This window comes from Triturus cristatus, chromosome 3_1, assembly GCF_964204655.1.
Source record: "Triturus cristatus chromosome 3_1, aTriCri1.1, whole genome shotgun sequence".
In the NCBI taxonomy this organism is placed as follows: domain Eukaryota; kingdom Metazoa; phylum Chordata; class Amphibia; order Caudata; family Salamandridae; genus Triturus; species Triturus cristatus.
In genome coordinates, this window is record NC_140583.1 from 223,893,259 (window position 1) to 223,910,097 (window position 16,839).

A 16,839-nucleotide genomic window follows, 5' to 3' on the forward strand; every position below is an offset into this window, starting at 1 on the left:
AACACTATCTTACAGAGATCGTACCACACATATTTGGGTTCGTCCACCATTGATAAAACTGACATATTTATAGGGGATACGGACGCACCACTCTTTTCCCTAGCTCTCTCATTGTTCTTTACATCCTTGTCGGCATGCCATCTCCTCTCCAACAACTGTTAGCTGTCCCGTTTCACTGTTCTGAGTTCTTGGGTGTACTAGCTGGTATTTTTGGAGGATTTTCTCTGGGTGTTGCTCTTGATGGGGACAATGCTGTCTACATAATTGGTGATCCTGGGGTTGACGTTTTTCACACCCTGTTCGAGGTTGGTGGGGATAGTAGTGTTAGAGGTGTTGAGGGCGTTTGCCCAGCTGGTCGCTGAGATTTTGTTCCACCTCTGGTGGCGGCATTGGTCATCTTGGTGGTGGCGGTGTGGGGACTTGAGATGCTGAAGTGGACACTGGAGTGATTGGTTCATGTGAGTTCTGTGACATGGCTGTATTTGATGCGGTTGCTGGAGGTGAAAATTGGGTCCAGCGTGTGTACTGCGGTGTGGATATGGTTGTGGATGATCTGGGTCAATCTGAGGCTCCTCATACTCTCGCGGAGGTGTGCAGTGTTTTTGTTGTTGGGGTCATCGATGTGAAAATGTAGGTCACCAAGGAGGATGTAGCCCTTACAATCTATGGCTGGGGGCGCAATGAAGTTGGCGATGGTGTTGTAGAAGCTGGAGTGCGGGCCTGGGGATCGGTATGCAAGGGTGCCTCTGATGGTTGTCTTGTCTGTGTGGAGCTTGAAGTTGAGATATTCCATGGGGGTGTTGGTGGTACACTATGTATCGTCTCTTTGTTGCTGTTCCTCCTCCCAGTCTATTGATGCGGTCCTGGTGAGTGATTTTATATCTGTTGGGGATCGCTGTAGCAATGTCTGGGGCGGATGAGGGGTTGAGCCAGGTCTCAGTGAGGAAGACGATGTTGGGTGTGAGGGTGGCGATGAGGTCCCATAATTCAGTGAATGCTTGCATAGTGAGCGTGTGTTGAGAAGGGTGCATGCGAGTTGGTGTTTTTTGTTCAGGTGCTGTCTGTGGTGTGTTTGGGGTGGGGCTGGTGTGTGTGTGCAGTGGCAGGTGAAGTGGCAGTGGGCGCAGGTGAAAGGTCCTACAGTGGGTCAGTGCAGTGGTAGTATTTGTTGCAGGGTCATGGATGTAGAGCTCGGCGATGGTTCATCTTTGGGGCGGGAGGGCCAGGTGTTGTGGCACGGTCCAGGCACGGACGAGTGTAGATGGGCTTGCCTTTGGCATGCCACTGGCGTGGTCATGCTTAGGCCTGCATTAAGTAGGGCCTGGGGTGGGCAGGGCTTCTGTTGGTGGGAGGAATGGAGAGTGGGAAAGCCCGGTTGGAAAAAACCCCAGCTATAAAATCCGCGCAGCTGCGGTGTCACAGGATCGGTCTGGAACAAGCAGGAACTGGAAGCCATCGGCAAGTGGCAAGCTAGGTGTACAGGTGCCTACCACCAACAATAAACAATGTTTGGCAAGAAACAGGAAAAACAAAACGAGTATTGATAAAGCATGACAGCCAATGCTAGTTTAAATAATCCTAGTAAAGACAAATGTGCATTATAAATTGCTGAAGTTAACACTTTGTGGTGATTCTTCAGTGAGTCGAAGCGCTGTCTTCGTGAAGGTTGCAGTTGTTTCCGAGAGATGCCCCTCTCAGGTTTTACTTATTGGTTTTTCTGTATTGTTGATGTTTTAAGGTGATTATTCTTTATTTCTCTGTTGATGACCCCCTTGGCTGTTGTGATGACGTCTGGCTTGAGGGGGCTGTGCTTTAAAGGTGAATACATTGATGTTCACACGGAAGAGCGCTCAGATCTGCCCCACAGAGCCCTGTTTCCAGCACCGGCTATTCTTTTAATTAACTGGTGGTGTGGTAGGGCACTCTGGACGTGTGTGTGCATCAGTATTGTTATGGCGTTCAGTTGCAAATAATAATGCCTTTAAAAGTGAACGTTCGTGCGCGTTACATGATTTTCACACCGTTGCCACCTATGGAGAAGTCGCCAACCGTTTGCCACTTGCATTCTGTTGCAACGTCCAAGACTGAAATAACCGAATGAGCAGCGCAACCTCCATGAGTGACCGTTCACTTCCGAGAGTTTGACAGGAAACACTGCTGTTTTGGAAAATTCATTCGAGGCAAAATATTACAGCAAAACCAACTTTACAACCTTCCATGACTTGTATCATAACAGCGTGTCACTGTCTACCGTTCATAGCCAGGTAGTCCGAAATAGTCAAGAACACAGCCGTGTACGGTGTACTTTATGTGGTGTTTAGGACTGGGAGCAAACATGGCGTCCCTGCATTTCGATACCGTTTGGCAGGGATATGACGCGGCGGGAGGAGGGCACTGGTGAACAAGGGTGAGAGGTTAGATCTATTTAGCAATTAACAAATATGCCGGCGGTGGACCGCAGGCTTCGACACCGCACGCCTTCTGTCGCGATATATCACTGGGGCCGCCTTAGTGCAGCCAGTCACCAAACCCTTAGGGGTTGTATAGGGTTCTCTTGCTGCAGCTCATAAACCGTCTTAATAGCAGCCCGCCACAGTAAGACCCACACGTCGCCACGCGGGTGGCCGCGTCACTGTGGAGACTGAGAATGAGTGACGCACTCAACTATAAACGAGAGACAAATGCTGCCCCCCCCCCCCCCGGCCTCCTAAATTAAGAACTATATTTAAACTGTCCAGCGGAGGTAGGGACCCTCCAGCGTGGGCAAGACACCCCGTGACTCCGTTCAGCGCCCCACAACGAGAACGTGCATCTCTTTGAAAGCTGGCACACATAATCGGAAAGTGGGGTCAAACGTGACAATGGGGGTCAGTTTTAGTGTCGGAGCTCACCAGACACGTTCATAGACGAGGCCACCGGGGCAGGAAGGCGGGAGGGTTTTCAGAAAGGGGATTCTAATGTGAGACACATGTCATTTTGTTTAATTGTTTATGAAAGTAGAAACCTCTGCCCCCTTCCCACCCCCACAACATTCCTTGGGTGTCTACCTACATGCTGGAACCGTGAGCTCATGGTTTCAAGGGCACGCCTGCTGTGGTTTCATCACAAGGACCCGCAGCGGTTGGCATGTGCAACCCGAGTGTGTTATAAGTCTCCCGGTGCCAGCCTGGGCTCTCCATAAGCCCCCAGATTAACATATGATCCCATTGCCAGCCGACATGCCACACATAGCGCCTAGAGCCTGCGAGCTATCTTTAGTGACGTGTGCATTCTCTGGGGGATTGGATCCTGGATAGGGGTCAAATACACCTTGGCTAATCGAAATCAAACAAATGACGCCATGTTGGTTCATTCGAAGGAGCATCTCGTGCCGATGCATGCAAATCTACTTACAAATAAACTACTCAGCCAGTTTAGTTTTGACCGTTCGATTAGTTATCAATAGTCACACACTAGTATCAGTTGCCTTACACATACATCGATTCGCCGGGCAGCGGACTCACATACCGACCTCGAAGACGTATAAGCAATTTATGATGGTTTGCAAGTCTAACCCATGAAGCTAATAACATACATCTACACCTAAAGATGTACAACACATTCATCTAACCAAGCAAATGACTAAAATACATGTATAAAGACACATCCTCACAAGCCGACGCAGACTCTGGTCTGCTGTTTTCCACATGAAACCGAGTTTGGAAGGCTTGTAGATGCTGGTTAGCCTTGCGAGGACAAAGAAAGGTGAATAAAGACGCCAAAGCAATGGAAAATAACGCCACACAGCAGATCCAGAGGAACCTGGAATTGGGGTTGAGGCTAGCGGCGCTGCCGTGTGGATGTGTTCACTGCGCTCTGGTGCTGTCCTGACTTCTGGGCCGCCTGGTAACAGTCACCGACATATGAGGGCCACAGGGACTCACCAAGAGCAGCCGAAAGACTAAGAAACAACACCGGCGACCACGGAAAAGCTAAGGATTGGGCTCCCCCTATCCATGAGGAGCTTGAAGTGCCTGCATGAGTCCACTTTGATACCCAGATTGAGCCTCTGGAGAATGCAGCCACAGCAGCAAATGTCAATCAATCAGGATTCTTGTAAAGCGCGACTACTCACCCGTTAGGGTCTCAAGGTGCTGAGTGGGGGGAGGAGGGATCTGCGGTTCAGTCGAAGAGCCAGGTCATGAGGTCCTTCCTGAATTGAGGCAGAGACGGTGATTGCCTGAGATCTAGATGCAGGGGGTCCCAGGTCTTCGACAGTTGGTTGGAGATGGGTCTTCCTCCAGCTGTGGTCTTGTGGATCCATGGAATGGTGACCAGCGCCAGCTGGGCGGAGCGGAGATACCTGGAATATAAGACTTCTGGGAGTGCCACCTCAGGCTATGGTGGCTAGTTCCCTCACCATAGTAATACAGAGTTTTCTGTGCCTGCCGATGGGGGTAGCGGGTGTCACAGAAGCCCGGAGAGCAGACAGTTGAGGGAGTGCAGTTCTGCCTGAACATCCAGAGGGAGGTTCTGTCGAAGGGCTGCCGTCTCCAGACTGTGGTCTGCCAGGCGTATAAGTTTCAAAGAAGGAGTTTCAATAGGGACCTAGAATCCAAAGGGATAGTAATTGCTGATTTGAGATCGCCTTCAGAAAGAGAAGTGATCCCCAGGGGTCCACAGTGAATTTTAAGTCCTTCCTTTCATACAAAGTGTAGGTGATTTCGCATTGGAGCCACAGCATCGTCATTATGAGCTAAGACATAAGGAGTACCTCAGGAGTACGCTTTATCCTGCCTGCTCTTTCTGGTCTGTGTACACCCCTTAGCACATCTTCATAAACAGTATTGGTTAAACTTTCACATGTTGCCAATGACACTCAAATTCACTTCCAGTCTGGAAACAAGTAAGTGACCAGTCTAACTTCAATACCTCCCGTCAGTATCAACATTTCCAGTTAATTATAAGGGGAGTGTTGTTCCTGAATGGAGCCAAAACAGAGAGTCTGATGCAGAGCAGAATTCACCTTAATCCTGTTCAAATGGCTCTCCAGTCTTGTGCCACATCATGTACCTCACAAAAGTATAGAAGTTGAGGGTTCTAGTCCATTCAGAGATGTCTTTCATTTCCCAAGTAAACAAAGTGGTCAAAGGCATCAATCAGTACTCCCCCCTCCCTCCTCCGGAAAATACTCTCATTAGTCAAAACAACCACTGGGGGCATTTGCAAAAGCCTAACCTGAGATCCTGTAACATCGTATACAGCAGTCTTCCAAAAATGCTTATTTACAAGTTGCAAAGACTCCATAATCAGGTTATGCCTGGAGTTGAAAACATTTGAGCTTATAAAACTAACTTTGAAAGAACTAAGTTGGCTCCCAGTAGACACAATAATTAAGTTCAGAATCCTTTGTACTGTCTAGAAGGCCTCCGAAGGAAAGTACTGGTATCTCTTAAAAAACGTGCACCGCATTACGCCATCAAGAGAAGTTTGCCGAGATACTTGTTTCCTGGGGTTCCAGTGTAGTGAGAAGTTTCTGTGCTTGAACCGTAACAATTGGAGATATTTGCCCCTGTTGTCCTGAAGCATCAGTTCCACGATTCCCTAAACTGGAAAACCATATACTACTCTTCACCATTTGCTTCCTTCAGATTATCACAGCAGAGCAGTCCAAGTCTTATCCAAGGAGGGGTGTGTGATGGAACCACGTATGCGTTTACCATGCATGCCGGTTCTACGAAGTCTCAACAATGGTAGTCTTAATCACGAATGAGCCTTTGCCACGCATGCCTTTACAAGGAATTATGCGTTGTTAAGGCATGTATGGTAAAGAAATATTTCTGGTTAAGACTTGAGAGTTAAGTCTTAACCCGCCCACCTCTGCCCGGGTCCTAAAACTACCTCTACCTCCTGAGAACCAACCCCGAGCCCTAAAAACGTCCCTGCCCCCCCGTCCTAAAAGCTACCCCCGCCTTACCCTGAGCCCTAAAAACTACCCAACCCCCCAGCCCTGAACACTACCCCGCCCTCCCCTAAGCCCTAAAAACTACCCCTACCCCTCCAGCTCTAAAAACGACACCACCCTCGTCTAAGCCCTAAAAACTACCCTGACCCCCTTAGCCCTAAAAAGTATTACAACCCTGCCTCCTGCCCTCAGCGCTAAAAGATCCCCCCCAAACCTCTGCCCTGACACCTAAAACTACTCCCTCCCTCCTAAAAAACAACCCCCAGCCCTGAAAACTACCCGCCAGCCCTGAAAACTACTCGGAACCTCCCGACCCTTAAAACTACCCCGGCCCACTCACCCCTGAAAACTACTCTGACCACACCAGCCCTTATAACTACCCTGATCCCCTCCCTAAAACCATGCAAACTAACCTCCTCCAAAACCCAGCCCCACTTACCTCACTAAGTTGCGTCCTCTCCTGATCCTTAACTGATTCTACCAGCCAGCAGCTAAACCGCGCACTGCCTTAACCACGCACATGCGTGGTTAAGACAAGCGTGGTAGCGCTTGCGAAGTTGGAACACGCATGGCTCTGCCTAGATTGTTCCGACTGTTCCCCCAAGGAGGTAGTTTAGGTTTAGGCATTTAAAACACAGTGTTCCCTGCTGGCCAATACGACCATATTCCATATTAAACACTTATAGGCAGGGCCACTTGAATTATGCGATTATGCGCCCATGGCGAATTTCACATAATTATAATTTACCGCATTTGCCTCATAATCCATCTGCTGCTGCATAAACTGCAGTTTTTAACAAAAAAACTTTCTAGCTCAAACGGTTAAAAATTTTTAAAAAACGCAGCGGCACGTGTTGCTGCGCAAGGGAAGACCTTTTGCAAAGGTTGACTGGTCGCCTTTCTGTTGCTTATTGCAATATTTGCGTATTAAACTGGTACTAATTAGGTGCGCCCAATGCCTAGACAGTGTTAACAAGTGTAAAAAGTACAAAATAATGAAGTAATACTATTAAAAAAATGTGCTGCATTATGCTGCATGATTTGCCGTTTCTTGCCGCATAATTTACTCAACTCTCCCACATATTTTGACCCTCTCCTGCTGCATAATTCCAGTACCCTGCTTATAGGACAGCACAGACATATGCCATGCAGTTTTCTTAGCAACAGAACGCAAACTGATGCCCCTGCGTGCATAAAGCAGAGCGGCTGCACACGGTGCCAGCGCTGCCGCATATGTCGCCCCCTTGCTATTTTTATGCACGCGCTGGATGATGACACGCCTGCTCTTTGGACGCCGGCTGGCCTTCTTGGAACTCTAGTGGCGATATCGGGCACACCAGTCATAACACAAGCAGCCGCGCTCTAACACACACACTAAAATAACACGCAGCCCTAGCAGGGGGTAAAGTAAGCTGCGGCAGGCGCGGCGTCCGGCCAACACCGTGCATATTCATCATTTTGTACTTGTCGAGGTTTTTGCTTTGAAGCTGCATGCTTGCAGCGTGCGGCGCATAAGCAGTAAGTAATTGAGAAACATCAGTAAATGTTTGAAATGTGTTAGAACTTCTAATTGCATGTTCTTGGTGGCCGTACATGTCAACTAAACTGGTCCCTTACCAAGATGCTCATACTTAATGATAGGAAAAGTGAAACCACAAGTCCTGATTGGGTCGGGGGCGGCAGGGGAGCTTCCGTGTACTTTGCAGCCCCTCCTGTCCCCCCCCCCCCCCCCCCCCCCCCCCGATTTCGTTATGCCACTGGTTCCCTGGCGAGCACACATCAATCCTGGATCCACCCAGTAGTGTAAATTTGTAATCTATACCTGTACGATCCTCATCCTAAAGTGTTTTTGTGTGGCTGCCATCTATAGTTTTATTTTACTTGTTCTTCTTTCTCGTTTGTATCTGTAACGTGTAAATATGGTTCTATGTGAAGCGCTCAGACGCCTTTGGGTAAAGTCCGCGCTATATAAAAATGCATCAAATAAATAAATAAATGTTCATCGCTGCGCCAGGTGTTGCAGTGACTGGGTCGCACCTTCTTGGCTCCCCAGAGCCGCACGGCAGAGCGTGGGGTATATTCCCGCGCCACAGCAGCAGGGTCCCTCAGACAGACAGACAGTCCGCCAGAGAGCCGCCCGCGCATATCAAGCAGCCCCTGTCGCCATGGCGGCCCCTTTGTCCGAGCACTCGGTGTCCTGATAAATGAGGCCATCTGAACGGGCTGGGTTGGCCGTCCTGCGGCCCCAGGGAGCTTCTTGTTGTGGGAGAGGAGAGGGCACCGCGCGTGAACAGGAGACGCGTTTTGTCGGAGTGCAGCTGCCTTGGGAAAACGTGTCAACTTAAAATGACTTTCAAGCTGCGCAGAGGGCACAGCTGCAGACCGTGTTTGTCATGCCCGAGACCATGCTGGTAGACACGCGCCTTGTATATTTATCTACACGATTTGTAAAGTGCAGTCTTGTGAAGAAGTCACTGTGTATCTCTGTTGCTGTTTGAACAAGGTGTGCCTTGCCCCCTTGCCCCCCTCCCCCCCCCACACATACATTGATCAGCCTGCCAGTGGCTGCTCGAGTTCGACTGCAGTGTTCTCCCTTGCGGTCCGCCTTGGAGGTGCTTCCCGCTGTTCCAGAGGCTGTGCCACATGTAGGAGGTCGAGGGAGTCTCGGACCTTAAATAGGCGTCGATGGCGCCGCTAAATAGATGTGGTCGTGTGTTTTTTTTGCGGATCGATACTTTTATTGGTAAAATTAAGCATTGAAAAATATCAGCAAATACAGTGACATCATGTAAGTCAAGCGTATACCCATATAGATATAAACGTTGATTATGATACACGCACCAATAGCGTACAATACTTGTATATACTATTCAAGGGAGATTGAAAGGGAAGAGAGGGGTGAGGGAGTAAGCTATGGAAGAAAGTAAAGAGAAGGGAAGAAGACAGAAACCACACAGCAGGGGAAGAAGAGATGCGTTTTAACTAAGCCAGTTTAGACAGTTCCTGAGTTCTAATGTCAGTGAGTTCCTCCCGTTGCTTCCTGCGGGCTCAGCTGGTGCGTGTGACCAAGGTAGCTTTGCTTGATCTTAATGCCCCATTGGTGCCCCATTGGTAGTAAGGCCTGGTAAGGATGCGGGTGCTGAAACAATCAGAGAGCCCTATGCCTAGAATCTAGGTTTTGGGTACAATATGACCAGGCCCGGTGCTTCAGAGGGCACTCTATACATCCTGACCTGGAGGGCTGCGACCGCAGACTGTCCAATGGGATGAATGGAGGCGCTTTGAGCCTCAGTGTGGAGGCCTGCAGCTTTATATGCTTGCTTGCATAAGCCACGCACCCACACACAGCTTAACCTTGTAACGTATAAGGGCTGTGTGAACCGACACTCACAATCAGAGTTTTTAATGGCACAGCGGAATGAAAGATAGTGCCCATAGTGCCCATCTGTGCAGCTGCTTTCTCTCATTGTTCGTCCCTGCATTCCTTAGCCGTGTGCTGTGTGCACAGTGTCCCTGGGGGTGGCCGGAGAGTGAAACATTCAAGGCAGCCTCTTGGAATAGTTATTGCCACTCTTGGCTACTATTGAGCGATTAAACTACTAAGTTACACAGCACGCCAGGCCTCCCGCTCAGGATCAGCTGCGGATTCCAGTTGTCACAAATGTACAATTATTGGCCCTGGTCATACCCACTTTCTTTGATCCAATTTTCACAACAGAATCTTGGCGCTGCAGCTCCTGGTATGTCCTTCTCTAGCCATGTATGTGACGAGTTCTATTCTCAGGACACCAGCTCCTCAGAATCAGGCTTTTAAAAACAAGAGAGAAACACAACAAAGCTGTTTGCATCGGTATTTTAGCAAACGTGAACGCAAGAGATCTGAAGTCCCTCCAAGGTGACAGTTTAGTGACATACAAAATACAGGAAATACATGCATGCTTTTTTCACATGAATATGATGGGCCCCATGTTGCCCATCGTCATCTCATTTAAACAATAAAATGAGAAATCTCTTTTGAACCTTTTTCCATTGCCTTGTGCTTCTAAGGCCAGGAGACTGCATCAGAATGAATGGATCAGAAGAACTTCTAATAACGTTTAGGAACTTCTAATTCTGCATTGCTGAGCTTGGGGATGCAGGGTTATCCCAAGTCTCTTTCCTCAGATAAATAAAGAGAGGCGATGCAAGCAAGGGAGTCCTTGCCTCATTTAACAGTCCACTGTAAATCCCAATAGTGCGCCATCTTATTCAGCATTCATAAGAAGGTGCTCATGTCCATCCCACAATAAAGAAAGTAGAGTCATTTAGATGTCGAGGCAATATCATCAATTCACTGATCTTCAAGGTAGCCACATGGTCGACCACAACATTTAGCAAATATCAGTGATTAGTTACCATCTCCAGTGCGGATATCGAGTGCAGGTAGGAGGTGGCTGAAAACCTTTTCCCCTGGTTCTATCTTCCTCTCATTGGTCTCTGCTTGGAGAGCACTGCGAGCAGATGGTGCGGTTTGATGTAAAACTAGAAACACGTATGTAGTTTTTAGACTTCTAATGCAGCAGAGACTCTTATGATTATTGGCATATGTACAATAATAGAGGTTGCAGTGCTCGGGATTGAAATGTGGAACATGGTGGGTAATGCACAAGCACGCCTTCTACTCGATGTGAGCTATTAGGTACCCTGCCATATTGGTTCAGTTCCTATCAGCGGAGAGAGGGCAAGAAGAGTTACCACACGTGATTAACTATTCCTTACTCATTTATTTTACTGACTAGAATAGAACTATTTGTTCTGGATTTGGCTGCAAATCAAGGCATTTTAAATAATCTCTGATTAACCAAATTGTATTTTAGAAAGAAACGCTATATTACAGGGAATGGAGATCCCCACAACATGGCTAGGGGCGGAAAAAATCCCTATTTTTAAGAAGGGTTCACCCCTCCATCCTGCAAACTATCGGCCCATTAGCCTTATTGATGTTGCACAAAAAATCTTTGCCCGAGTGCTTCTGGACCGACTGCAGAACTGGATGGAGGAGTTTTCCATTCTCACCCCCTATCAGGCCGGCTTTTGAACAAAAACGTCCACAATTGATCAAGTTTTCAGGTTGCAATTATTGCACTGGAAAACAGTGATCTTGGAGGGTGGCAGTCTCTACATGATCTTTGTGGACTTAAAATCGGCCTTTGATCTAGTCCCTAGAGAAAAACAATGGGCTATTTTATCTGATTTAGGGGCGCCTCCGTACCTATGCGAGATCTTGAAAAGATTGCATGTGAACAACTACGCTCAAATTAGATTTGGGATGAATGGAGATCTCACTGATCGTATACCCATAGCGAGAGGTGTGAGACAGGGGTGTGTTCTAGCCCCAACCCTCTTTTGTCTCTTTATTAATGGCCTAGTGGGAGCATTGGCAGTGGGAGGGGACATAGACGCTCCAAAACTAGCGGGCCGCAAGGTACCTGCCTTGATGTTCGCAGATGATACCCTCCTGCTGTCAAAATCACAGATGGGTATTCAAAGGGCTCTGGATACTTTTTATCTATTTTGTAAGAACAGGGGCCTGGAAATAAATACCCAGAAAACAAAATATATGGTGTTCAATGCAGGTCACTCAAAACGTCCGAACCCACAACTAGTTGTGGAAATTTTAGAGAAAATCCCTGCTTGTGACTACTTGGGCTTAACCCTCAACGAGAAAATAGAGTGGGGTGATCAAATCAGGAAGGCTTGTCTCAAGCTGACGCAAATGTCAGGGGGCCTTGCAAAACAGCAGAAGAAGTGTGTACACAAGATGCTGGGGCCGGTGTTGGAAATCTATAAGGCGCAAGTCAGAGGGGCTAGCCTGTATGGAGCTGAATTATGGGGCCATAGGCCACCCGAACAACTTGCAAGGATCGAAAACTCATTCCTTGGACAGCTGGTGGGACTTCCCAATAGTACCCCTTTAACTCCGCTCCGAATGGATTTGGGCATCAGCCCAATGGCACAGGAGGTTGCGCCTAGACCCCTACTTTACTGGCGCCACCTATGGAGCACCCCAGAGTTATCCATGTACAAGGAGGAATTGAGGGAGGTGGCCAACCTCAGGAGGGCAAGCAAAATTTCCTGGCTTACCTATATTAAGAATTCCTTTGTAGCCATTGATATGGGAGATTTATGGGATAGCCCGGAAGAAAGCTCTTTGGTAACACCAAGAAAAGTCCGATAAAAAACTTTAAGGATCACCATCTCAACTTACTCCAGAGGGGCCCCAGGACAGGCACACTTACTACATCCTTTCTCGATGTCAAATTCCAATACCTCCTAGAATCTAGCATTGATGACATACAGCCTTCCCTAGCTAAAAAACTTTACATGCAGTTCGGGTATGGTGTACTCCCCTTATGTGCTGTTACCTATAAGTGGGGGGGTAGTCCTACGAAAGATTGTCCATCTTGCAAAAACTGTACGGAGACCGACTTGCATGTGTTGTTTTTTTGTCCTACCTACAAGGCCATAAGGGCTTGTTGGTTGCGACAGCTTTGTAGGAATCTCGGAACTTCCCTTTGCCTACAGGCCTACAGGATCCTGTAATATGACACTGGCATATTGTTACTTGTTCTCAATGTGGTTTGCTCGTTGTATAGTTTTAAAGAAAGTTCAAGTTTTAATTGCCCACCCTCTGCACTTATTAAGATCTGGGACTCCGCATTTTAATTAGTTTTACTTTCCAATACATTTGACTTTGTATTTTATGAATGAGATACTTAGTGCCTACCAATCTATTCAACTTTTTATCTTTTTTAACTTTTTAGATGTTCTTATATATTTTTTTTTATGAGTAGACACATTTTTTTTACTGATAAATTGTAATGAATTTTCATTTGTTTTATCTGTGCTCTTAAGGTCTTGTGAGGCCTAAATAAAGTATCTTTTGACTTGACTTGAGAAAGAAATATGGCTGCGATTAACCAAGGCTTAATCCTTTCTTAAAACAATGACATATGCGCCCAGTGTACATAAACCCCTGCAAAATAGCAACTATGTGTTTTTAATAGAAACTCTGGAGAAAGTCTTCGGGTTTCTGAATACTCAGATAAGCTGATCTGAATGGAACATGAATTTAAATTGGTTTATTTTCATTCTGTGTAGGTGTTTCAGTGCTTGGTGGTGTTTAATGCCCTTTCCCAGTAAAAGCAAAACATATTCGTCATGTTTTTCCACTACAACAATGAGATTATTGTGCCGATAGTAGTGTTTCAGCTTCAAATCAGTACATTCCTTTTTTCTTCTTTATAACTGAAATGGGGACATACTATGTGTTTAGGTCAGATAATCTGTATTTGGTATTTTCTCTATTTTATTCATAAGGATAAAAGTTATAACGAGGCATTTTGATGATAAAAAAATAAAATGAGAGTTAAGTCTTGTGGAAGTAAGAGGTTGTAGGTCTCACTAAAATCACCATTTTGCAATGTCACTATGAACAAAGATTGGATTATATTACTGAGGGGTTTGTGCTTTTGCAATACATTACTCAGTGTTCTCATTGCGTCTTTTTTGTTGCAGTGGGCAATTTGCAATAGTTAAGAAATGCAAAGAGAAGAGCACCGGGGTGGACTACGCGGCCAAGTTCATCAAGAAGCGCCAGAGCCGGGTCAGCCGGCGGGGGGTGCGGCGCGAGGAGATCGAGCGCGAGGTGAACATCCTGCAGCAGATCCAGCACCCGAATATTGTCACATTACACGACGTGTACGAGAATAGAACCGACGTGGTGCTCATCCTGGAGCTGTGAGTAGACGCCGGGCTTTCCTGCGCTTCCTGCCAGGGGCGGGAGGAAACAGGAACCGGAAGTGGGGAGGTGTTGCTAGAGGTCACCGCGGGCTGCGCGCTTACCATGAGACCTTCTTGCAATTCCTAATATGTACATCTGCTGATTTTGGCATAGAAAACCCAGACATATAAACAAATAAAGCTCATGTTTAGTTCTATATTAAATGATTCGTTGTTGAAAGCTCCTCATGGTGATGTGAGATTAGGCAATAAAAGAAATAAAGCTTCTGTTTAGTTTTATGTTAAATAATTAGTCGTTGAATCTCCACATGGTGATGTGGCAGAGAAAGGTAATTTTGCTCACACACATTGTTGCCTAGTTTGCTTCGCCACTAGAGACTCTATGATTTTTTTGTCAAATCAATGAAAGGAGTAACAGCATCCAGAATTATTCCTTGCAGCGCAGCAACAAATACACTTTTTAGGTCTTTTCTATAGAGTTTTAATTGTTTAGTTTCCAAAACAAAATGATAAAAATACATGCACATATATTTAATCAGGGATTTTCAGTCAGCTGTCTTCACCAGTTGATCTATTGACATGTCATTAAAAAAATGTCTTTTGCCCATCATAGAGCCTGAGGCAAAAGGTCAGACCACTTAAACTCAGCAGTGGCCACACAGGTAAGCGCGGTGGGGCAGGGCGCGGCAGGGGGGGGTAGCCGACAGACAACAGAATAGGTATTATTTAATTATGCCTATTCCGTCGTCTGTCGACTTACCCTCCTCCCACCCTGCCCCGCCGCACCGCGTATACCTGTGCCTGCCGCCGCTGCTTAAACTATTCGCACATTTCGCTGTGAGTGACTGCATTTACTTGTGTACATGTGCACATCCATCTGAAAAGTAGTCCACTTCAGTGCAAGGATGGTGTACCAATCTCTGCTTTCACTTGTCTGAATTTAATTATTTTCTATTTATTTTTGCCATGGGTCAGTTTTAATTGATTTATGTTTAGTTGCAAACATATACACGCTACCTTTAGCAGGCAGCAGATTTACTTTTAAGTACTTTTAGACTTTTAAAGTCTATTGCTAACAATAAAAAACATTGCATGCTTGCAAAGGCCAGATCAATTAGCTTTGAAAGTGCTTTTTAACTAAAATGGTTACGAGCAGCGTGTGGCCATAGTACAGTCACTTCCTTTGCATCAGCCCACATGTGGTTAATGACTGTGAGATTTGACAAAGAAGGTTAATGGCAAGCGGAAGTGAATCAACCCTCAACATAACATGTTGAGTAGGCCTGGGCAGTAAATTCCGTTCCGCTCACGGAATTTGCGGAATTTGCATAATTTCGCGTTCCGCGGAGAACGCGAAATTGCTCAAAAGTGTGCTTTCCGCGATTTCGCGAAATATTTGCTTGTTCGCGTTCTCAAAATGCGTGTTCGCGAGATATTTCTCCCCGAGCACGCAAACAGCAATTGTGAACAGGAAAAAAGCATCGCGAACAAGCAATTCCGCGTGTTCGCGGAATTTCTGCGTGTTCGCGGAGATTTTTTACCGTTTCGCGGAGATTTGCGTAACGCATTTACGCAAATTCCGCCCACCCCTAATGTTGAGGCTCTAATATGTAGAGCCTTATGACCATGCAAATAACACTTTGCAGCAAATATGGCTTATTGGTTTCATTTGTACTTAAAATATTACATTCTTCTCTCCGGTCCTCCTAACTGGACTTTTATTATTTAGGTGTCATTTTGTTTGTTTAAGTGGTACTTTATATTTCTAAGTCATATTGGGGTTTTATTGTTTTGTATTTCAACTTTATTACTGTTTTAGTAGTGCATAAATACTTTACACATTGTTCTAAGTTAAGTCTCTCTGCTCTGTGCCATATCTTCCTAGGGGATGAGCTCAGGTTAATTTAGTGACTCTTAGGGTTCACCCTGACATGGGTTGTGATTATTATTTGAGGTGGGTACTTATCTTCTTCAACTAATAACCTCATTCCTTACAGTACCAACACAGTGCTTTTTGAATGCCCATTTAATCCTTCTTTTCTTTAATCAGGCATTTGATCGTCTGTTTTCAATTTTTAATAAACTCACTTTCCCTATCTTATAATGCATGTGATGGGCATGATGCCATGAAGTCTTCCAGTTTTGGCTAAAGCCTAACAGACAGAGCAGCTGTCTGGTTTGTTAAATAATTCTTGGAGACATTAGAAAAGCTTCCCAGGGAATGAATTCCACCCATTGCTTACCATTGACTTTGTGTTTTGTAACTCACAGTTGTTTTAGTTTTATTTTCTGGCTATATTTGTTTTAGGCTGTCCAGCTTGAGTTAGTCCCTCCCGTGGAGCATAGCCTGTTTATCACCGCTCCTTGTATTCTTCCATGAGTGCTCAGTTTCTGTAACCAGGGCTTTACATTTTGTTTTCATATTGTCACATTTGCTGTGCACTCAAAGGCAGAGGCCAAATGTCAGACTCTGTATTTCTGAGGGAGCTTAGTGTTTACTTTTCTTTTTATGACTTCAAATTGAGATGATTTATGTGACAATCTTGCTGTGAAATAAAAAGGCTTTTTTTAGCTCAGACCTAAATTTAAATGTCTGTTAATGAACAATTCGGATGTTTCAGAAAATATCAGAATTAGGAAAGCACAAATGAAGCACATGTTTTGAAATTCTGAAATATGGTAGAAACAAATATTTTAATACAATCAAATCAAAACACTAGGTGATACCCTTTCCATAAATTATTGTTTGTACGCTGCATAGTTTGATCAGTGTCTGTGCAAGTGTACCATTGATAGCCTTACCATTATCAAATGGCTGAGGAAAATCCTTTGGATGCTGCCCTCCTCCACTCAGAAAATCATAGTCAATGCCCTCATAACATCACGGCTTGACTACGGCAATATTCTGTACCTTGGTTCCAACAAAGCGGTAGTCAGTAGACTACAGCTTGTCCAAAATGCAGCTGTTCGATTACTGTGCAGAATCCCCCAAAACTCCGGAGTCTCGAGCTACCGCCGTGAACTACACTGGCTCAGGGTAGAAAGTAGAATCCGTTTCAAAGCCCTGAACTACATGTTCAGAATTAAAGCTGGCATTGCACCCAATTACCTTC

General features: G+C 45.9%; 1 protein-coding gene across 1 annotated transcript in view; it reads left to right on the forward strand.

Moving 5' to 3' along the window:
- DAPK2 (death associated protein kinase 2) overlaps positions 1 to 16,839 on the forward strand; it is a 409,280-nt gene that overhangs the window by 212,930 nt on the left and 179,511 nt on the right. The window contains exon 3 of the mRNA XM_085643726.1: positions 13,502 to 13,723. Coding sequence (XP_085499852.1) covers positions 13,502 to 13,723 — 222 coding nt within the window. The remainder of the gene's footprint in view (positions 1 to 13,501; positions 13,724 to 16,839) is intronic.